Source organism: Vulpes lagopus, chromosome 2 (assembly GCF_018345385.1).
Source record: "Vulpes lagopus strain Blue_001 chromosome 2, ASM1834538v1, whole genome shotgun sequence".
Classification (NCBI taxonomy): domain Eukaryota; kingdom Metazoa; phylum Chordata; class Mammalia; order Carnivora; family Canidae; genus Vulpes; species Vulpes lagopus.
Window position 1 is genome coordinate 71,288,083 of NC_054825.1, and position 22,889 is coordinate 71,310,971.

At 37.1% G+C, this 22,889-nt stretch overlaps 3 protein-coding genes across 4 annotated transcripts in view; 2 read left to right on the plus strand and 1 right to left on the minus strand.

Annotated features, from left to right (window-relative positions):
* FRMD5 (FERM domain containing 5) overlaps positions 1-2,477 on the plus strand; it is a 334,543-nt gene extending 332,066 nt beyond the window's left edge. The window contains exon 16 of the mRNA XM_041743232.1: positions 1,943-2,477. Within this exon, the coding sequence (XP_041599166.1) occupies positions 1,943-2,226 (284 nt within the window). The 3' untranslated portion in view covers positions 2,227-2,477. The remainder of the gene's footprint in view (positions 1-1,942) is intronic.
* The window catches only part of WDR76 (WD repeat domain 76), a 55,403-nt gene that overhangs the window by 18,059 nt on the left and 14,455 nt on the right, over positions 1-22,889 (minus strand). For both annotated transcript variants that reach the window (XM_041743231.1, XM_041743229.1), the window contains 4 exons: positions 15,392-15,518; positions 13,904-14,005; positions 13,764-13,807; positions 12,749-12,902 (listed from right to left, as the gene is read on the minus strand). In XM_041743231.1, the coding sequence (XP_041599165.1) occupies positions 12,749-12,902; positions 13,764-13,807; positions 13,904-14,005; positions 15,392-15,518 (427 nt within the window). The remainder of the gene's footprint in view (positions 1-12,748; positions 12,903-13,763; positions 13,808-13,903; positions 14,006-15,391; positions 15,519-22,889) is intronic.
* Positions 2,631-3,915, plus strand: LOC121484262 (60S ribosomal protein L17-like). The gene has a single exon (XM_041743234.1). The coding sequence runs from the start codon at positions 2,708-2,710 to the stop codon at positions 3,260-3,262; it is 555 nt and encodes a 184-aa protein (XP_041599168.1). The 5' UTR covers positions 2,631-2,707; the 3' UTR covers positions 3,263-3,915.

A 22,889-nucleotide genomic window follows, 5' to 3' on the forward strand; every position in this document is an offset into this window, starting at 1 on the left:
GGGCAGGTCTATTTTTAACTCTTTGAGGAACCTCCACACAGTTTTCCAAAGTGGCTGCACCAGTTCACATTCCCACCAACAGTGTTAAGAGGGTTCCCTTTTCTCCGCATCCTCTCCAACATTTGTTGTTTCCTGCCTTGTTGATTTTCCCCATTCTCACTGGTGTGAGGTGGGATCTCATTGTGGTTTTGATTTGTATTTCCCTGATGGCAAGTGATGCAGAGCATTTTCTCATGTGCATGTTGGCCATGTCCATGTCTTCCTCTGTGAGATTTCTCTTCATGTCTTTTGCCCATTTCATGATTGGATTGTTTGTTTCTTTGGTGTTGAGTTTAATAAGTTCTTTATAGATTTTGGAAACTAGCCCTTTATCTGATATGTCATTTGCAAATATCTTCTCCCATTCTGTAGGTTGTCTTTTAGTTTTGTTGACTGTATCCTTTGCTGTGCAAAAGCTTCTTATCTTGATGAAGTCCCAATAGTTCATTTTTGCTTTTGTTTCTTTTGCCTTTGTGGATGTATCTTGCAAGAAGTTACTGTGGCTGAGTTCAAAGAGGGTGTTGCCTGTGTTCTCTTCTATGATTTTGATGGACTCTTGTCTCACATTTAGATCTCTCATCCATTTTGAGTTTATCTTTGTGTATGGTGAAAGAGAGTGGTCCAGTTTCATTCTTCTGCATGTGGATGTCCAATTTTCCCAGCACCATTTATTGAAGAGACTGTCTTTCTTCCAATGGATAGTCTTTCCTCCTTTATCGAATATTAGATGACCGTACATTTCAGGATCCACTTCTGGGTTCTCTATTCTGTTCCATTGATCTATGTGTCTGTTTTTGTGCCAGTACCACACTGTCTTGATGACCACAGCTTTGTAGTACAACCTGAAATCTGGCATTGTGATGCCCCCAGCTATGGTTTTCTTTTTTAAAATTCCCCTGGCTATTCGGGGTCTTTTCTGATTCCACACAAATCAACATGAAGATTAAGGGCACCAACTCACCATGCAGTTGAAAATCCATGTGTAACTTCTGACTATCCAAAAACTTAACTACTAATATCCTGTTGACCAAAATCCTTAATAACATAAACAATTAGCACATTTTTGTACATTATCCTTATTATATACTGTACTTTTACAATAGAGTAACAGAGTAAGCTAGAGAAAATAAATATTAATAAAATCATAAGGAAAACAAGATACACTTACAGTACTGCATTGTGCTTTTAATACCATAAGTTTACAAGATAATCATCTGTCAGTACCTGTCAAAATTGTCTTATATGATACAAAACACTAGAGATATTACATATATTACTACTACTAAACATCAAAAATGAAAACATAATGTGAAAAAGAAATTCATTTTTACTGACAGGTATAACAACTCATGTATTGATAATAAAGTGGCACCAGTACTGCTTTATGATAGCCTAGTGTAATCAATACAATAGCTTCACAGTAGCCTAGCCTATACACTAATGAATGAATCCCTATAAAATTTTTATAGGGTACAATATTAGTCATATCCACAATGCAGTACTGAAACACTGTTACATTTTTTTTAAAAACCACTTACCTGTGATGATAGACTGATATAAAGTTTCTTCAATTACAAGAGAGAAAGTATACTGTAGGACAATGTAATTCTTTGAAAGCAAAATTATAAAACAGTAGGAAAGCTAAAGCATTATTAATTTTATATTTAATATTATTCACCTTATGCCTATGTAAGGATAGGCTATCCACTTCCATACAATTCTTGCATATTGTGTCCTACACAATGACTACTTAGGCAATGAGGATAATGACACAAATGTCTCATATATTTCTTGCTATATAGTTACTAAATTTTCACATGTAGGCAGACACATATACCAGATATAAATTTGTTAACTGTACAGCAGGATGATTATTTACTAAGTGGAATGTTTCATTCCAAAGGTCTTCGTCCTCACTGGCTGAGGATAATAAGGGCTGGGGCTTGCTGTCTCAGGAGTGACAGCAGCAGAGGAGATGGAGAAGGCAGAAGGGGAGGCAGAAGAAGCAGGCACAGTAAGTGTAACTTTATGGAGTACATCATAATTTCTGTCTTTTTGTTTTTTCATTTCTCTAAAAATGTTTCTATCCATATAATACCAATCCTTCTTCCACCATTTGCTTTAGTTGCAGTGCCCATACCTAGAAAGGTACACGTCATAAAAGAAATGAAAAGCAGTCTTAAATAATCAGAATGTTTCTGCCAGATTGTCTAATGTCAATTTTTCTAACACTGCTTCATCATCTGGCATCATCAGAAGCATTCCTCTCCATCAAGCACTCTTAATTCCTCTGGTGGGGAGTCTCTTAGCTCTTGAATTCCTCTAAGATATCCTGAAACCCTTCATCCCCACCATTTTTTTTTGCTATAATCACAATCTCTTTCATGATTTCCTTGTCTCTGTCATAAATCCTGTGAAGCCATGTACAACACCTGGACAGTTTTCTCCAGCAGGAATTTATTCTCCCAGGCCTGATTGCTTTCATGGCTTTTTCTAGAACAACAATGGCATCTTCAATGGTGTTATCTTTCCAGACTTGCATGATGTTTTCTCTACTGAGGTTCTCTTCCATCTCATTGACAACGTTTTCTATAGCATATCATGTGCAATAAGCCTTAAAAGTCCTTAATGAGCTCTTCCCCCGAGCAGCTTGAGGTGACCTCCGGAGATGGTTCGCTACTCGCTGGACCCAGAAAACCCTACAAAATCATGCAAGTCGAGAGGTTCAAATCTTCGTGTTCACTTTAAGAACACACGTGAAACTGCCCAGGCCATCAAGAGTATGCACATTCGAAAAGCCACCAAGTATCTGAAAGATGTCACTTTGCAGAAGCAGTGTGTGCCATTCTGTCGCTACAATGGTGGAGTTGGTAGGTGTGCGCAGGCCAAACAGTGGGGCTGGACACAGGGTCGGTGGCCCAAGAAGAGTGCTGAATTTTTACTGCACATGCTTAAAAATGCGGAGAGTAATGCTGAACTTAAGGGTTTAGATGTAGATTCTCTGGTCATTGAGCACATCCAGGTGAATAAAGCCCCCAAGATGCGACGTAGAACCTACAGGGCTCATGGCCGGATTAATCCACACATGAGCTCTCCCTGCCACATTGAGATGATTCTTACTGAAAAAGAGCAGATTTTTCCTAAACCAGAAGAGGAGGTTGCACAGAAGAAAAAGATATCCCAGAAGAAACTGAAGAAACAAAAACTTACGGCCCAGGAGTAAATTCTGCATAGAATAAATGCAAATAATAAAAAAAAAAAAAAAGTCCTTAATGACCACCTGATCTGAAGGCTGAAGTAGGGACACTGTGTTTGGGGGCAACACTTTCAGGCCTTCAGTGTTGAACTCATGGGGTTCTGGATAGCCAGGGGCATTGTCTAATACCAAAAAACTTTAGAAGGCAGTCCCTTAATGACAAGGTACTTTCTGACCTCAGGGAAAAAGCATTGTCATCGATGGATTCATATCCAATCCAGAAAAAGTCTCTTGTTTCCAGGACTTCCTATTGTACAGCCAAAAGACTGGCAACTGGTGTTTATTTTTTCCCTTCAATGTTAGGGATTAGCAGCTCTACAGATAAGGGCAGTCCTGATCACGATCCCAACTGTAGTTGCACAGAAGAGTAGAGTTAGCCTATTCCTTCTTGCCTTCAATCCTACTGTGACTTCTCTTCCTTACGAATAAATGTCCTTTGCAGCATTTTTTTTTTCCAGAATGCACTTTCCTCTGCATTAGAAACTGTTCAGCCAGATAGTCTTTCTCAGCAATTTTTTTAATGGTGTTTGGGAACTTATCTAGTCTTGGGTCAGCAGGAATCTAGTCTTGCTTCTACTGTTATCCTGACATTTTTTAAGCCAAACTTCTTTCTGAAATTATCGAACTATCCTTTGCTGGCATTATATTCTCCAGCTTTAGATCTTTCATCTTCCATTTGTTTTGTCATAAGATGACTTCAATTTTTCTCGAATCACATTAGTATACAGGTATGTCTTTCTTAGAACAATCCTATACCCACATAAAAGTGGCATCTTCAGGGCAGCCCTGGTAGCGCAGCAGTTTAGTGCTGCCTGCCGCCTGGGATGTGATCCTGGAGACCTGGGATCGAGTCCCATGTTGGGCTCCCTGCATGGAGCCTGCTTCTCCCTCTGCCTGTGTCTCTGCCTCTATCTCTCTTTCTCTCTCATGAATAAATAAATAAAATCATTAAAAAAAAGTGGCATCTTCAGTATGAGATAAAAAGGTATCTTGCAAAAAGTTCAAGGCTTTCATATCTGCTGGTGTAGCTGCACCAACAGCTTTACAAATTTTTTCTTTAGTTTACAACAGTCTTTATTCATTTATCTTGAAATGCTGGGCATCCACTGCTACAGACCTCAATTTATAGTATTTACCAAGCAATTCAACTTTTTCCTATACTATCCTGAATTTTGTTTCTTGGGAGCACTTTCCAGCATCACTAGTGGCACTTCATAGGAGTCCTATGGTACTATTCACGGTGTATAGTATTGCACTAAACATAATGAAAAATATGCAAGAACCTCAAGAGATTACTTTTTCTGTGATACAAATTTACAGGAGATAAACTGTTCACACGGAGATGACTGGTGTTTCAAGGAGACACTTGCTATAATTAAGCTCACCACAACAGCAACAGGATAGCTAGGAAATTATTATAGTAGTACAATAGTACAATTAATTGTATGCAGTTATGGTTTAATAGTGCATCTTTACATTTATTTACATTTCTCTTGACTGTGAATGGTACCACATAGGGTCTGTAAGTGTTGAAGATTTGAAATTTTTAACTTTTTATAAAATAGATTTGTATATATTTTATGGTAGTAAATGAAAATAATAGTCTAGTATCTACACATATTTTATGCATTCATGACATATCTTTTTCTTAGTTTTTTAGATTTTTCCATACACGGTTCATCTACAAATTTTTCAAATTGTCACAAATCTCCAAAAAACTTTCCAATATATTAGCTGAAAAAGATCCAGGTATAAGTGGACCCACAGTTCAAATCATGTTAAGGGTCAACTGTATTTGCAACTATCTCAAGCAATATCCCCTAAAAAGGAAACAACATAAAACAAAAGGAGTTGTAGTCATTATGCTTTATTTTTTTAAACTATGTCTCAATGTTAAGCATTTTCTGTTAAGAGCATTATTTTCATCCCTTCTCCAATCTTTCCTTTCTCCATCTCTATATTTTGCTATATTATTATTTTTATTTTCTCCAGGGTAATAACATTCACATCTAGTTCCATAAAAATAATCTGTACGGCTATTTAATATTAGTTCTGCATTTAAATGGATTCAAAGCTCATCACCAATTCTTCTTCATTTCTTAATTTTTAATTCTGATTTACTCTTAATTGGCTAAGATTTGTTCTCAAGCAGTTTTTTTCCAGATGATCTCACCGGTCTTGAATTTGAGTTTTTTCACATGTAAGAATACCTACCAGCTGCCTTTAATTAGAACAGTATCTTGGACTGCTAAGTATTTCAGGCCACACTTATTTCCCTCAGAACTTTGCAGACATTATATGAAATATTGTTGTAAAAAATAGAAAAACCTGACTCTTCCCTTTGAATATAATTTATTTTTTCTGCCTAAAGACTTCTTCATCAGGGATCCCTGGGTGGCTTAGCGGTTTAGCACCTGCCTTTGGCCCAGGGCGTAATCCTGGAGTCCCGGGATCAAGTCCTGCATCAGGCTCCCTGCATGGAGCCTGCTTCTCCTTCTGCCTGTGTCTCTACCTCTCTCTCTCTGTCTCTCATGAATAAATAAATAAAATCTTTAAAAAAAAATTTAAAAAAAAAGATTTCTTCATCTTTAAAGTTCCAAGTTTTCCTATAACATGGCATACACATTTATTCTGTCAATTCCATTCTATCTTTTGAGAAGAATTCTCTTTGAATATATTTTCTGTTCCACTGTTGAGTCATCTTTGACTTTCTTCCCTTACTTATTGGTTGTCTGTGTTTGAGACTACCTCAAGTCTTTAAGGTTTGTAATTTTCAGCAATGTCTATTCTGTTCCTTTCTTTTGTCTAATTTATTAGTTTCACTGATCTACAATTTGTTTCCTTAGTTCTGCAATCTCCTTTTCCATCTCATTCTGTTGTTTTATCATCTTACTTGAATATTATTTTACCAAAGAATGTTGCTGTTAACTTGCTCCACAGGAGCACTGTCGAAAGAACTTCTGAGAAGACAAAAATATTTTACAAATATTTTACAAATATTTTACGTATGCAGTATCAATGTATCCACTAGCTATGTGTGGCTATTAAGCACTTGAAACATGCCTTATGTAACTTAAGAACTAAATTTTCTTTTTTAACTAATTTAAATGTAAATAGTCTCTCTTTTTTTAAGATTTTATTTATTTATACGAGAGAGAGAGAGAGAGAGAGGGAGAACACATAAGCAGAGGTGCAGGAGGGGCAAAGCAAGAGGGAGAGGCAGACTCCCCACTGAGCAAGAAGCCTGACAGGGGGCTCAATCCTAGGACCCCGAGATCATGACTTGAGCCCAAGGCAGACACTCAACTGAGCCACCCAGGTGCCCCATAAATGTAAATATTTAGTCTCTTAGGACCAGTAGCTATTATACTGAACAGTACAGTTCTACAGTCTGGAGCAACTGAAAAGAATTTCCTTTCTTTCCTTGAATTATATTTTTCTTCTAGGCCTGTCTTTGCATTCTAGGTTCTTTTGTTGTTTTTGCAATAGTATTTGCCTAGTTGCCATGTCATTTTATTTTCATCATGCTTAAATTGCTCTGTCCATGTTAGATGCTCTGATATAACATGTTGACTCTTTTTCCCAGTATCTGATATCAGTTCATCTTTTTCCTCAGAAAAGGACAGGCTTTTCTGTAGCCAAGAGGAAAGATGGGGGGAGGGAGTAGGAGAGAGGTAGATAGCTGGTTTCAGCTAAAACAGTATGCACAATTTGCTGGAATTCCTAGACTGTGAGATTCTGGTTCATTATTTTATATCAGGATTTGTACCACCTACTTGGCAGGTTTGTGGAGAAGGGGGTAGCTTATACCACTCCCAGAGACCAAGTAAACTTCTTGTAAGAGAATTAGTTCTACGGTCCACTTTCCCTACTTCCCCTGTTTTTCCGCTTTCCCCCCTCAGCAGCCATTTCCCTATTCCTCACTGAAAACAGGAAAAACCTAACTATCTACTCAATGTACTTCTTTCTAGTTTTAAGAATATAGGTGAAAATCCTAAGGGTTTGGTCAATTCACCAATATGGATTTTGACTGTAAGGCAAGGTAGATACTAAGCCATGCTGTGTCCCTCACCCCCCCCAAATAAGCTAAAGAAATACATTGCATTAAGTTATACTTCTTCCTTATTGCTCTAAGAGATTTTTTTTTATTTTATTTTTTTACTTACTGATGTGACTGCTCTTTGCTCATTCTATGGGAAATTCCAATTGCCTATTTTAATCTGAATATAATCTGAATATACCAGGTGCTTCTAGGGGCACCTGACTCAGTTGGTGGAGCATGCAACTCTTGGTCTTAGGGTTGTGAATTTGAACCCCACGTTGGGTGGGAAGATTACTTAAAAATCAAATCTTAGGGATCCCTGGGTGGCACAGCGGTTTGGCGCCTGCCTTTGGCTCAGGGCGCGATCCTGGAGACTCGGGATCGAATCCCACGTCAGGCTCCCGGTGCATGGAGCCTGCTTCTCCCTCTGCCTATGTCTCTGCCTCTCTCTCTCTCTCACTGTGTGCCTATCATAAATAAATAAAATAAAATTTTTAAAAAAATCAAATCTTGGGATCCCTGGGTGGCGCAGCGGTTTAGCGCCTGCCTTTGGCCCAGGGCGCGATCCTGGAGATCCAGGATCGAATCCCACGTCAGGCTCCCGGTGCATGGAGCCTGCTTCTCCCTCTGCCTGTGTCTCTGCCTCTCTCTCTCTCTCTGTGTGACTATCATAAATAAATAAAAATTTAAAAAAAATAAAAAATAAAAAAAATTAAAAAAATAAAAAAATCAAATCTTAAAAAAAAAAAAAATAAAGAGTGCTTCTTACTACTTTAAACCTAATTGAATCCAGGGCCAGTTTGTTTTGAGCCTAGAAATGACTATCTGTGCACAGTGAATTGGAATAGGAAAACTGAAAGTACAAGTACCAATTAAGACCAGTATGGTAATTCTAAAACAGAAGATGGGGTTCTGGCCCAACATAATGGCAGTAAGGATGGAAAGCGACAAAAGCATTAAAGGACTTTATTAGACACAAGGAATGAAGAGAATACCCAGCTTAAAACTCTTCAATGGCTTCCTGCTGCTTTAAGGATAAAAATCAAAATTCTTAACAAAACTTATAAAAACATATATACATCTGGCTTCTGCCCACCTCTACAGCTTCCTCCTATTTTACTCATCCCTCTTGTTCACTCCTTTGCTATCTATACCCCAGCCACACAAATATTCTTTCAGGTCCTTAAATGTATCAGGTAGGCTTCCCTTGCCTAAGGAACATGCTGTTCCCCGTACCTGAAATACTCTTCCCCCTTTCTCTACTTGGTCTATACCTACTTATCTTTCAAATCTCATTTCAGGGGGCATCCCTGGGTGGCTCAGCGGTTTCGTGCCTGCCTTCAGCCCAGGCGTTTGATCCTGGGGTCCCGAGATCGAGCCCCGCATCGGGCTCCCTGCATGGAGCCTGCTTCTCCCTCTGCCTATGTCTCTGCCTCTCTCTCTCTCAGTCTGTGTCTCTCATGAATAAATAAATAAATAAAATCTTAAAAAAAAAAAATCTCATTTCAGTTCTCAGTTCCTCAGGAAGGCTTTCTCTAATCCTCCAAATTAGGCCAGCGCCCTGTCTTGTGTTTTCATTAACACTACTTTTCCTTCAGTCCATTAATCACAGTATACAATTCACTCCACTTACCAAATATGTAATTACTTTTTTGGCCATAATTTCATTAATGCTGACTTGGCCACTAAATTCTAAACTCTTAAGAGGGCAGAGACAGTCTTTGCTCACAAATGTCTCATGGCTGGGGTATCATTAGAATATTACTTAGCACAAAATACTCAATAAATGTGGAAAGAATGAAGGAATGAATGGGTAAATGAGTGACTTAATAAAGGATAGCTCAACTTTTCATTCTAGGTGACACTAGGAATCTGACAAAGAGGAAAAACTGAGAGACTGTCAAGGCAATTCAATGGGGGAAAGGATATTCTTCTCAAAAAATGACAACTGAATATTCACATACAAAAAAAAAAAAAAACTTGGGCCCTTATCTCGCGCCATATATAAAAAACAACTCAAGATGAATCAACAAACTGAATGTGAAAGGAAAAACTAAAAATTTTAGGACAAAAAAAACCCCACAAAAGTTCTTCAATACTTGGGGCTAGACAAAAATGTCTAAGATATAACACGAAAGTACAATCCATTCAAATTTTTTGATAAATTCAGGGTGCCTGGGTGGCTCAGTTGCTTAAGCGTCTGCCTTTGGCTCAGGTCACAATCTCAGTGTCCTGGGATGGAGGCATTGGGCTCCCTGCTCCCTGCTCCGTGGGGAACCTGCTTCTCCCTTTACCTCTGCCTGCCACTCCCCCTGCTGTGCACACTCTGTCAAATAAATAAAAAAATATTATAAAAATTTTTTTTAATTGGACAGCATACAAATTCAAAACTTTTACACTTCAAAAGAAAGCATTAAAGAGAAAAAAAGCATTAAAAAAGACTAGAAGACTAAAAGAAATATCTGCAAAACATATCTAATAAAGAATTTGTATCTAGAATTTACAAACTCTTAAAATTCAATAAGACAAAAAACCTAATAAAAAAATTGATAACAGATTTGAATAGCCATTTCACCAAAGATACCCAAATGGCATGAAAAAATGCTGAACCTCTTTAGTCATTAGGATTCAAATCAAAACTACAATGAGATACCACTTCACACCTACCAGAAAGGCTATAATCAAAAAGACAGATAATAATAAACACCGGTGAGCATGTGGAGAAATTAGAACCCTCATATATTGCTGGTGGGAATATTAAGCAAGGCAATCGCTTTGGAAAGCAGTTTGGCAATTCCTCAAAATGTTAACAAGTTGCCATAAGACCCAGCAATTCTATCCCTAGGTATCTACCCTAGAGAAATTAAAACAAATGTTTACAGTAGCATTATTCAGAATAGCCAAAAAGTGGAAACAACCCAAATATCTATCAAGTGATAAAATGGATCAACAAAATGTGGTATAGACAAACAATAGAATATTGTTCAACAATTGGAAAAGAATGAAATACTGATATATACTAAAACATAAATGAACCTTGAAAACATTATTCTAAGAGAAAGAAGTTAACATTTAAGACCACATATTGTATGATTCCATAACATGTTCAAAAAGGACAAATTTTATGGAGATCTGCCTGGGAATGAGGGTAATTAACTGAGGGATTAAATGTCAGCCAAGAGGAAACTTCCAGGATTGATGAAAATGTTCTAAACCTGGAGTATAAAGATAGTTATACAACTCAGTAAACCTATTAAAAAATCATTGAGTTGTACATTTAAAACATGAACTTTATAATATATAAATAATGTCTTAATAAAGTTAATTTTTTAAAACTAAGGGAGTTGGGGGATGAGCAAAGGACAGAAGTATTAGGTTTCAGATTTCCTCAAGCTGTTAAGCCAAATGTCTAGGAAAATTAGAAGGCTGATAGAGATAGTAGACTATAGAGACCTAGTAATACAGATTTTGGAGTCACCTGGAAAGACATGACAAAGGGACTTTTATACATGTCAATTCAATTGTATACAAATCAATCTACCTTGAAAAGATCTTCACTTGACTGCTAATTTTATATTCTTTCCTTTTCAAAGTTCTTCAACCACTGAACTTTATCCATTGCTTTCATTTCTTTCACTACCCCATTCTTTTTTATTCTCTCAGTTTGTGTTCCTTCCTCATTGTTGAAGCTATTCTCTCAACTCACTAATGGTACTCCATTCTCAAAACCAATGGCCTTTTCTCTACTCCCATTCTTTTTAACTCACCTGCAAGAAGCCTTGTCAAACTCCGATGCATGAAATCCATCTCTTAGATTGTACTACCTTATACTATTTTTAGTCCTCTTCCTACTTCTCTACTTGTTTTATTTACCAAATACTTTCATCTCCCACCCTCATTAATAACACTTTATCCAAATAAGGAGGAACTTATGTTCCAAAAACAAGAGAGAATTTGCAATTTGGAATTTATTTCTCTCTTCTCACAAAATCTATTTATTAACCTGAACCAGCTTCAAGCTACCATAGTGTCTTCATATCCATTAATTGTCCTTTTGGTATTTTTCAGGTCTTTGTTCTACTTTGTCAGTTAGAATATAAATTCAGAGAACATTAACTTGGCTTTTCTTATTTTTGTTTTTTGTTTTTTTATTTTTATTTTTATTTATTTATGATAGGCACACAGAGAGAGAGAGAGAGGCAGAGACACAGGCAGAGGGAGAAGCAGGCTCCATGCACCGGGAGCCCGACATGGGATTCGATCCCGGATCTCCAGGATCGCGCCCTGGGCCAAAGGCAGGCGCTAAACCGCTGCGCCACCCAGGGATCCTGGCTTTTCTCAATTTTGTAAACACCAAAAGCAATCCATGCAGAATTATATCTACAGTGAATAGAATTCAGCATCCATTCGTGACTCATAAAAAAAAAAAAGAAAATGAATGGGATCATCCTAAGCAGACCCCTGAGAAGATATTTTCCAGCTTGGAAACTTTATTTTAAACATAATTAGAGGGATCCCTGGGTGGCGCAGTGGTTTGGCGCCTGCCTTTGGCCCAGGGCGCGATCCTGGAGACCCGGGATCGAATCCCACATCGGGCTCCCGGTGCATGGAGCCTGCTTCTTCCTCCACCTGTGTCTCTGCCTCTCTCTCTCTCTCTGTGACTATCATAAATAAATAAAAAAAAAAAAAAAATAAATAAAAAAAATAAACATAATTAGAGGGACACCTGGATGGCTCAGTCAGTTAAGTGTCTGCCTTCGGTCAGGTCATGATCCCAGAGTCCTGGGATGGAGCCCCATGTCAGGCTCCCAGCTCAGTTGGGAATCTGCTTCTCCCTCTCCCTCTGCCCTCTCCACTTGTGCGCACACGCACTCTAATTAATTTAATTAATTAATTAATTGATTGATTCTTTTTAAAGATTAACATAGTTTGAAAACCGAGAATTTCATGTGATCTTTTCATATATATGTTTAAAGGTTTAACAGTTTCCTGGCAATTAACTTATGCTCAGATGACTAAAAATATTCAAATTAAAAATGTTCAAGTTCTAGAAAGCCAACTAAAATTTCTCGATTTCTAAAATTTGAAAGCACACAGTACAAAACTATGAATCTCAAGTAACATCTAAAAACACATGGCTCTAAGCTCTTCTCCTGTATATTGTTTCAGTCAAACTTTATTATCTTCAGGGGTACCTGGATGGCTTGGTCAGTTAAGCATCTCCCTCAGCTCAGGTTATGATTCTAGGGTCCTAGGACAGAGCTCCACATGGGGCTCCCTGCTAAGCAGGGAGCCTGCTTTTCCCTCTCCCTCTTTTGCCTCCCCTGCTTGTGTTCTCGCTCTCTCTCAAATAACTAAATAAACCTTTAAGAAAAAAAAAAACTATTATCTTCAAAAAATTAATAACTTACCAAATCCCAAAGTCCAACTTGCCCAGATTTGGCCCCAGCTGCTACCAAAGTTCTAATTTCTGATGGGTGGAGAGCCACAGAGAATACTGAGCCTTTGGTAACTTTACGAACAGTATCTTCATTAATGACCATGCCATTTAAATTAGCTTTATAGCTGAGAAAAGAAGTTAAATTTTAGAAGTAAAACCAATCAGTGATCAAAATAACTAAAAAGATGATTCAAAAAATAGATAGTACATAGTCAACCTCCTAGTAACCAAAGAAATTAAATTAAACAATGGGATACTATTTTTTACTCATAAAAGGTAGCAGGTTGCATTTAAACATATATATTCATTAACAGTGCTAGTGGCAGAGTAAATTTATATAAGATTTTCAGAAGAAAAAAAAAAGAGTTTAGAAAACAATTCAACAATGTATACTAAAAGCCACAAAATGTCCACCATATTTGACTCATTAATATCACTTCAGGAATCTATCCTAAAGAATTAACCCAGTATCACACGTATACACTTATACATAAACACACAAATAACTAAATACACAACTAACCACACTAAATTGACAATTCCAACTACCAACAGAGTAACAAAAGGTTAAATAAATATCACCTATTAAATGAGATCGTATGCAATATCCAATAAATTTAAAGACTAATAACATATTAATATTTTTCACTATATTACAGACAAAGCATAATGCAAATTTATATATACATTAGAACACAATAAACTAAAAATGCACATGGATTCATTCATTTACTAAATAATGAGTGAATATATAGTATGCACCAGGCACTGGTTTTGGTTATTGAGACAAAATCTCTGCATTTATGAAGCTTATATCATAATGGTATTGCATACCTGAAAGGACACATAAAAACAACAGTTGTTAGGGTGGAAATATTACAGATACTTTTTTCAACTAATTTTCAAAACTTCCAGGGATGGTATATAGTCTTTATAATTTAAAGACTGAAGAAAACATAAAACAAAGGCAAGGGATTTTAACTCACCTTTTAATGTTAGGGAAGTCCTTCTCAGTATTTTTACCACTTGTCTAAAACAATGAAAAAGACCAAATACTAAATTAATATATGTACTGAAACTTCCTTAACAGATAATTCTAAAAGCTGTAAGCCCTCCCAAGTGATACCTTGCTCACTTCTGCCCAAGTCTGTAGAAATCTTTTAAATAGCTCACTGTCAGCATCTTGATTTTCAGGAGTCATTTCTAAAGGCCCAGGAGGTAACATAGGCTGATATAAAAAATAAGAAAATAAAGAATAAAATGAGAAATAAAACAGATTGACTGTTGCTGTGCCCTAGAATGTAAATTTTTCACTACTTTACTTTCACTACCAACAATACAGGTGACGACACATCATTAGCACTCCAAAACAGTTGCTCAATTGCCAGATATATCCTGTACACTAATAACACATATTACCCCATTTAATCATCACAATCATTCAGTGAATGAGATACTACATTTTAAAGAGATTGTAATGAAACTTAGAGAAGTTACCTTGTCCAAAGTTATACTGCCAAGAACAGGAACTGCTGGGAATTGATTCAGATCAGTTCAATTTCATTACTCAGAGTAAAATTATTCTATGCTAGTGTTTTTTAAATCACACATTGTCAGCCATGGATCATAAAATCTTTTCAGGGACCCCTGGGTGGCTCAGTGGTTGAGCTCTGCCTTCAGCTCAGGGCATGATCCCTGGGCCCCAGGATCGAGTCTCACATCAAGGGAGCCTGCTTCTCCTTCTGCCTATGTCTCTGCCTTTCTCTCTGTGTTTCTCATGAATAAATAAATTTAAAAAATAAATAAAATCTTTTCAATATATCACAACCAGCAATGTTTTAATGAATAAGAATAGAAAATACAACAAGTACATCACATGCAATAAGTATAAGTATCATTTCACAAGTACTGATCTTCAGCTGTGTGGCATTAATGAGCTCAATGTAAATATATTTATCATGGGTAGAGGCTTCAGAAAAACTGAAAAGCTACTCTTCCTAAGCACTTTAATTTGCAATTAGCTCCCAAAGCACCAGTCTAATTAATGCTATATTCCAATTTATAATTAAGCACTTAGATATGATATTAAAAACAGTGGGTGCTCTTGAATAAGAAATATAATTATCATCTTATTTAGACAATAAACTTGGTAAATAAAACTCTTTCTATTCACTGATAGTACGAAGTTATACTACAGCAAGGGGCTATCACCATTATCACATACTATGCATTATTAATTACATTAATACTACCATTTATTGATTACTCACTCACCCCTTAACACAGTATAAGGAACTTTACAGATACTATTTCAATTAACTCCCACAACACCTCTTTTAGGTTTCTATACTGTTGCCACTTTAAATATGGGGAAACTGGGGCTCAGAAAGGTTAAGTAATTTGTCCATAATTCCACAGCAGGTAAGCCTGCAGAAAAACAGAATCCAAGCTAATCTTTACACTTGGAAATCCTATTCAGTAATCTAGAAACAGTCAAGTATTATATTAACAAAGTACAAATTAAGCATAATTTAGTGTCCTTTTAATCTAGTTTCAAACATTTCAAATTTTTCAGTAGTATATTGAGTAATATACTGTTTTTACCCTTTCTTACATTTTCATCTTCTATTATTGTCGGCTGGGTTGGGGTTGCTGGTAAAGACACTCCTGAAGGATCTACTTTTAGTAGTCTCATTGACCTTCTACATCCAGTCTCATTTTCTCTCTTCTTAGGCTTTTTCCTAAAGGCATGGGAAAAAATTCGTTATACGAGTTGTATGAATTTATTAAGGAGAGAACTTCCAGGAATGTACCTCATAGATATACTCACATTACATGGATGTATATACATAACCACATTGATCTTAGTTGAACATTTATGATATTTCCATGCTTTTAAATAAAATCATAAATAAATGTTCCATCATGGTGAGGTAAGAGGTGTTAAAATAAATTATGGCATACATCTCTAACAGAATAATATATAACCATTAAAAGAATGAAATAGATCTCTGCATGCTGATATGACATGAACTCTAAGATATAAGAAGCAAAAACAAGGTCCAGCACATGTTGAATATGCTTCCATTTGTTTTTTTAGAAAAGAGTTATGTACACACATACATTTGTACATGCTAAGATTACCTATGGAAGAATATACATGAACCTATTAACAGTGGTTTCTTCTAGAGAGAAGGCCTGGAGAACTAAGATCTAAAATGAAAAAGATATTTAAATGTTTCACTGCATTTCTTTCCATACAGTTTACTTTTTAAAATCATATACATGCCCTACTTTTTAATGCACTAATTTTTCATTTTAAAAAAGTAGTTCAAAACTTTCAATTTCCAGTTCCACATATAAGGAACTTGAAATTCACCACTCTTTCTTTTCAAGTTAAAAGGTGAATAGATTAAAAAATCAGTAACTCTTCTAGGATCCTTAAGAGAGGCAAGGACACAGTATGAACTGCTAGACTCAACACCGGAGAAATAGACAAATATAGAGTCATGGCTTACTGAAATGGAAAGTGAAGAACAAAAACCACAATGGAAACAAATGCCAAGGTAGGAAAACTATAACTGACCAGTTACTGGAGACTCAGTCAGCATGGACAAGTTAAACACTCCATAGCGGTCCACACAAAAACGTGCAGCAACTTTGTTCACAACTGTCAAAACTGGGAAGCAGCCAAGATGTCTTCCACTTACTGAACAGATAAACTACAGTATATCCAAACAATGGGATATTGTTTAGCACTAAAAAGAAACAAGCTATCAAGCCATGAAAGACAAGGAGAAACCTTAAATGCATATTACTAAGAGAAAGAAATATAAAAAGGCTACATACTGTATGATCTGAAATACATGACATTCTATTAAAGGCAAAACTATAAATACAGACAATAAAAAGATAAGTGCCCGGTTGAAGGTGGTAAGGTGATGAACAGAGAGAACACAGAAAATTTTTAGGGTGGTAAAAATGATGGATATATGTCATTATACATTTGTACAAAGCCACACAATGTACAAGAGTGAACTCTAAGGCAAACTATGGACTTTAGGGGATTATGATGTATCAGAGTAGATTCATCCTTATTAATAAATGTACCACTGTGCTGAATGATGTTGATAACGGGGAAGGTTATGCATATGTAGGAGTAGAGGAATATACAAGAAACCTCTGTACCCTCCTATCAGTTTTGTTATAAAAAAGAAACTACTCTAAAAAAAATAAAAAGAAAAAAAAAAGGAAGTCTTTAAAAAAAAAAACCCTCAAGTGGGACTCACCCCACTATTTTGTGAGATTTACATCTGGGAACTCAACTAGGTCTTCAGTAAGTATCAGAGAAAAATCCCCTCATGCTTCCCACAGTAGGAGAGGGAAAAGGACCATTTTGAAATACACCAGAGCACTTTGTTCTTCTTAATAAGGTGTGCTCTCTGGAGAACTACTTAACCAGAGCCTGCCCTGCCAAGGTATTATCAGAGCTTAACATGAGAAAAAGGAAATACCCAACTCCAGCCCACACTTAATCATCCTCTCCCACCTATTGTGGGGAGGAAAGAAACTAAAACACTCGTGAAGTTCACTATCCAAAGACAAAGCCTCCTTTAAAAGAGTGAGACCTAATCACAGGACTATAGAACAGCTTTCTCTCCCCTTTGACACACTACTAAAGGCCTATTTACAACAGTTCCTTTTTCCTGGTACATCATGTCCAGTTATCAAGAAAAAAATTACAAGGCACAATGAAAGACAACACAATTTAAAGAGACACAGCAAACTTCAGAACCAGACATGGCAGGAATATTGGAATTATCAGAACAGAAATTTAAACTTTTTCTAAAATTTTTCATTTATTTGAAAGAATGAGAGAGAGCATAAGTAGGGGGAGGGGCAGAAGGAGAGGCAGAGAGACAAGGAGACTCCTCGCTGAGTACAGAGCCCAATGTGGGGCTTGATGCCAGAACCTGAGATCGTGACCTGCGCAGAAGTTAAATGCTTAACCAACTAAGTCACCTAGGCACCCTCATCAGAACAGGAATTGAAAACAACTATAATTAATATGCAAAAAAAAAGTAATATGCTAAGGGCTCTAATGGATAAATTAAACACAATCTAAGAACAGATAGTCAACATAAGAAGAGAGATGGAAATCCAAAGAAAGAACCAAAAAGAAATGCTAGAAATCAAAAACACTAAGAGAAATGAAGAATGCCTTTGATGAGATTAGTAGATAAGACACTGCTAAGGAAAGAATACCTGAGTTTAAGGATATCTCCATAGGAACCTTAAAACTGAAAAGCAAGGAGAAAAAAGACTGAAAAAAAAAAAAACCCTGAGTATCCAAGAGTTGTGGGATAACTACAAAAGGTATAACATACACGTAATGGGAATGCCAGAAGGATAAGTAAAAGGGAAAAACACAAGATATATTTGAAAAATAGTAACCAAGAATTACCTCCAAATAAATGTCAGATACCAAAGCACAGATCCAAAGAGCTCAGAGTACAAAAAGCAAAAAAACTACACCTAGGCCATTCATTTCCAAACTACAGAAAATCAAAGAGAAAGGAAAAATCCTGAAAGACACCAGAAGGAAAAAAGCACCTTACCTATAGGCAAACAAGATAAGAACTACATCCATCCTTTTGTAAACTATGCAATCAAGAGTGGAGTTGAGAGAGGCACCTGGCAAGCTCAGTCAGTGGAGCATGCAACTCTTGATCTTGCAGTCATCAATTTGAGCCCCACACTGGGCATAGAGGTTACTTAAAAAAATAAATATATAAATAAATAAACAGAATTTGTTGCCAGTATATGTGCCTTACAAGAAATGTTTAAAGTACTTTAAAGAGAAGAATAACAGGGGATCCCTGGGTGGCTCGGCAGTTTAGCACCTGCCTTGAGCCCAGGGTGTGATCCTGGAGTCCCAGGATCAAGTCCCACATCGGGCTCCCTGCATGGAGCCTGCTTCTCCCTCTGCCTGTCTCTCTGCCTCTCCCTCTCTCTGTGTCTCTCATGAATAAATAAATAAGTAAAATCTTTTTAAAATAAGAGAGAGAGTGGGATCCCTGGGTGGTGCAGCGGTTTGGCGCCTGCCTTTGGCCCAGGGCGCGATCCTGGAGACCCGGGATCGAATCCCACGTCAGGCTCCCGGTGCATGGAGCCTGCTTCTCCCTCTGCCTGTGTCTCTGCCTCTCTCTCTCTCTGACTATCATAAATAAACAAAAATTAAAAAAAATAAAAATAAACATTAAAAAATAATAATAATAAAATAAAATAAAATAAGAGAGAGAGGAATAACATATATCAGAAACTCAGATCCACAAAAAGAAAGGAAGAGCATCAAAGAAGGAATAAATAAAGGTAAAAAAAATTTATTTTTCTCATTCTTAATTAACAGCTAGCTCAAAATAACAATATCAACAATGTATCTGGTTACGTACACTTATATATATATCTTATGCATACCTGTATATATATACACCTACGCATATATATATATATATATATATACACATATATATACACACACTTATGTTTGTTTATACATGTGAAATGAATGACAATACAAGGAACAAGAAAGGAGAATTAGGATTATTTTGTTATTAAAAGGTACTCACTATACCCCACTCACACTGTGAAGTTGTTTATTATTAGGTGAAAGTGGACTTGTGTTAGTTATATATATATTGTAAACTCTAGGGCATTCACATAAAAAAAGGGGGGGGGAAAGTATAACTGATATCCTAAGAAAGGAAAGAAAATGATATCACATAAAATGTTTCAGGGACCTGGGTGGCTTGCCAGTTAAGCATCTGACTTTGGCTTAGGTCATGATCCCAGGGTCCGGGGATCAAGCCCCAAGTTGGGCTCCCTGCTCAGCAGGGTGTCTGTTTCTCTCTCTGCCCCTCCCCTCACTTGCTTGCTCTTGATCTCTCTGTCTCTCTCTCTCAGATAAATAAAATCTTTAAAGTTTTTTTTTAATTTTTATTTATTTATGATAGTCACACAGAGAGAGAGAGAGGCAGAGACACAGGCAGAGGGAGAAGCAGGCTCCACGCACCAGGAGCCCGACGTGGGATTCGATCCCGGGTCTCCAGGATCGCGCCCGGGGCCAAAGGCAGGCGCTAAACCGCTGCGCCACCCAGGGATCCCCAAATAAAATCTTTAAAAAGAAAAAAGTTTAGTTAAAACCATAAAAGGCAGAAAAAGAGTAGAGGCAAAAATAGGAACAAAAAACAAGGGCAATAAGCAGAAAATATTAACAAATACAATAGATAGAAATACAAATATATCAATAACCACATAAACAAATATGGTAGATAATTAACCAAATTTATCAATACTCACTTTGAATATCAGTGGTCTAAGTGCACCATTAAAAGAGATTGTCAGAATGGATCAAATACAATACCCAAACATATGTTGCTGTAAGAAACCTACTTTAGATATAAAGATACAAAGAGGGCAGCCCGGGTGGCTCAGTGGTTTAGCGCCGCCTTCAGCCCAAGACATGATCCTGGAGACCCAGGATCGAGTGAATTAATAAATAAAATCTTTAAAAAAATAAAGATACAAAGATTAAAAGTAAATGAATGGAGAAAAATACACCATGCTAAAACAAATCCAAAGAAAGCAGGAGTAGCTACATTAATTTCAGACAGAGCAGACTTCAAAGCAAAGGAAGTTATCATAGAGGGACGCCTAGGTGGCTCAGCGGTTGAGCATCTGCCTGATGCATGCTCAGGGCATGCATGCTCGGGGCATGGTCCCATAGTCCCGCGATGGGAGTCCTGCATCAGGCTCCCTGCAGGGCGCCTGCTTCTCCCTCTGCCTCTCTCTCTGTGTCTCTCATGAATAAATAAGTAAATAAAATCTTAAAAAAAAAAAAAAAGGAGAATTTTTTTTAACTAAAATTTTAAAAAAGGGGGAAATTTTTAAAAAGGGGGAAAAAGGGCAGCCCCGGTGGCGCAGCGGTTTAGTGCCGCCTGCAGCCCAGGGTGTGATCCTGGAGAACCGGGATCAAGTCCATGTCAGGCTCTCTGCATGGAGCCTGCTTCTCCCTCTGCCTGTGTCTCTGCCTCTCATTCTCTATGTCTCTATGAATAAATAAATAAAATTTTAAAAAATAATAAAAAAATAAAAATAAAAATAAAAATAAAAAGGGGGAAAAAATGGGCCAAAGACCTTAACAGATAGTTCATCAAGGTAATATCTAGATAGCAATAAGCATATGAAATGATGCTGTATCATGTTATCAGAGAAATATAAATTAAAAGAACAATGAGACACCAATACACACCTACTAGAATGGTCAAAATCCAGAACACTGACAACACCAAATACTTGTGAAGACATGGAACAACAAGTTTAAGATTATCGAGTCTCACCTCAGGCTCCCTGTATGGAGCCTGCTTCTCCCTCTGCCTGTGTCTCTGCCATTCTCCCTCTGTCTGTCTGTCATGAATAAATAAATAAAATCTTAAAAAAAAAAGGGGGGGGGGCAGCCTCAATGGCCCAGTGGTTTAGCACCACCTTCAGCCTGGGGTGTGATCCTGGAGACCTGGGATGGAGTCCCACATCAGGCTCCCTGTACGGAGCCTGCTTCTCCCTCTGCCTGTGTCCCTGCCTCTCTCTCTCTCTCTCTCTGTCTCTCTCTCTGTCATGAATAAATAAATAAAATCTTTTAAAAAAAAGGTTACGTCTTCTGATTTATTATTTTACCACGTAACTATTTTTTTCAAATTATAAATAACTCAACAATGCATCGTCATATAGGCATTATAAACCAAATCTTTTACCTTTTGGATGCAGGAGGCTGCCTCCTCTTTATCATTTCACGGAGCCTTGCAGCTGACTGCAAAATACACAAAACATACATATAAAGATACTACCTTATAAAATATTAAGTATGCTGCTTTATCGACACTAAGATCTATATAGGAAATAAAGGTCCTTAAGATATACCTGCTCTTGGTAATAGACATGAAACAAACACACTATCAATAATAAAGACAAGTAAATAATACCATCTAAAGGACTGGGGTACCTGGGTGGCTCAGTTGGTTAAGCATCCAACTCTTGATCTGGGCTCAGGTCTTGACCTCAAGGTCATGAGTTTAAGCCAAATGTCAGTAGTTTAAGCCCCAGTATGGGGCATTAACATTCTTAAAGTACTGACATTCTGATACCTTGGACCAGGTTGCTAATGAGTTTATATGATTAAATATTAAACATTTAATCAAACATACTATTATAAATTAAAAGGTGTAACTTCTACTGCAGGTAATCCTACTTTGATAGTTTCCAGAAAAGTTATATTATACTTCTATAAATAAAATTGTAATTTCTGGGCAGCCCGGGTGGCTCAGCAGTTTAGCACCTGCCTTCAGCCCAGGGCCTGATCCTGCAGTTCGGGGTTGAGTCCCATACGGGGCTCCCTACATGGGGCCTGCTTCTCCCTCTGCCTGTACCTCTGCCTCTCTCTCTCTCTCTCTGTCTCTCATTAATAAATAAAATCTTTTAAAAAAAAAATCTTAATTTCTGTTAACTAAAATAAAAATCAGAGATACTTTGTTTAAATTTCTGTTTAGGGCAGCCCTTGTGGCTCAGTGGTTTAGCGCTGTCTGCAGCCCAGGGTGTGATCCTGGAGACCCGGGATCGAGTCCCACATCAGGCTCCCTGCATGGAGTCTGCTTCTCCCTCTGCCTGTGTCTCTGCTTCTCTCTCTCCTCTCTGTGTATTCTCATGAATAAATAAATAAAATCTTAAAAAAAAAAAAAAAACTTAAAAAAAAATAAATTTGTTTAATTTTCAACTTTTAGTGACTTAATAATGTCGTTCCCTCATATTAAGTTGCCCTCCCTTCCCTCAAGATGCAAACACATGCTGAATATTTGGGAATGTGTAACCCAAGAAATCAAGTAATTATTTAATAAAGCCAAGGGCTTATCTTTTGAAGGAAAATACCACACACCCTCCTTCAGGAAGAGCTATCTCACACATAGAAGACTTATCCACAGTGTGAAAGCACAATGTAAATTACACATTTAGTCACAATGATTATAAAACATTAGCATACATCTGGCCATTTATCCTTAAAG

Coding starts and splice junctions, on each gene's coding strand:
- LOC121484262 (XM_041743234.1), top strand. CDS start 2,708: ATGGTTCGCTACTCGCTGGACCCAGAAAACCCTACAAAATCATGCAAG.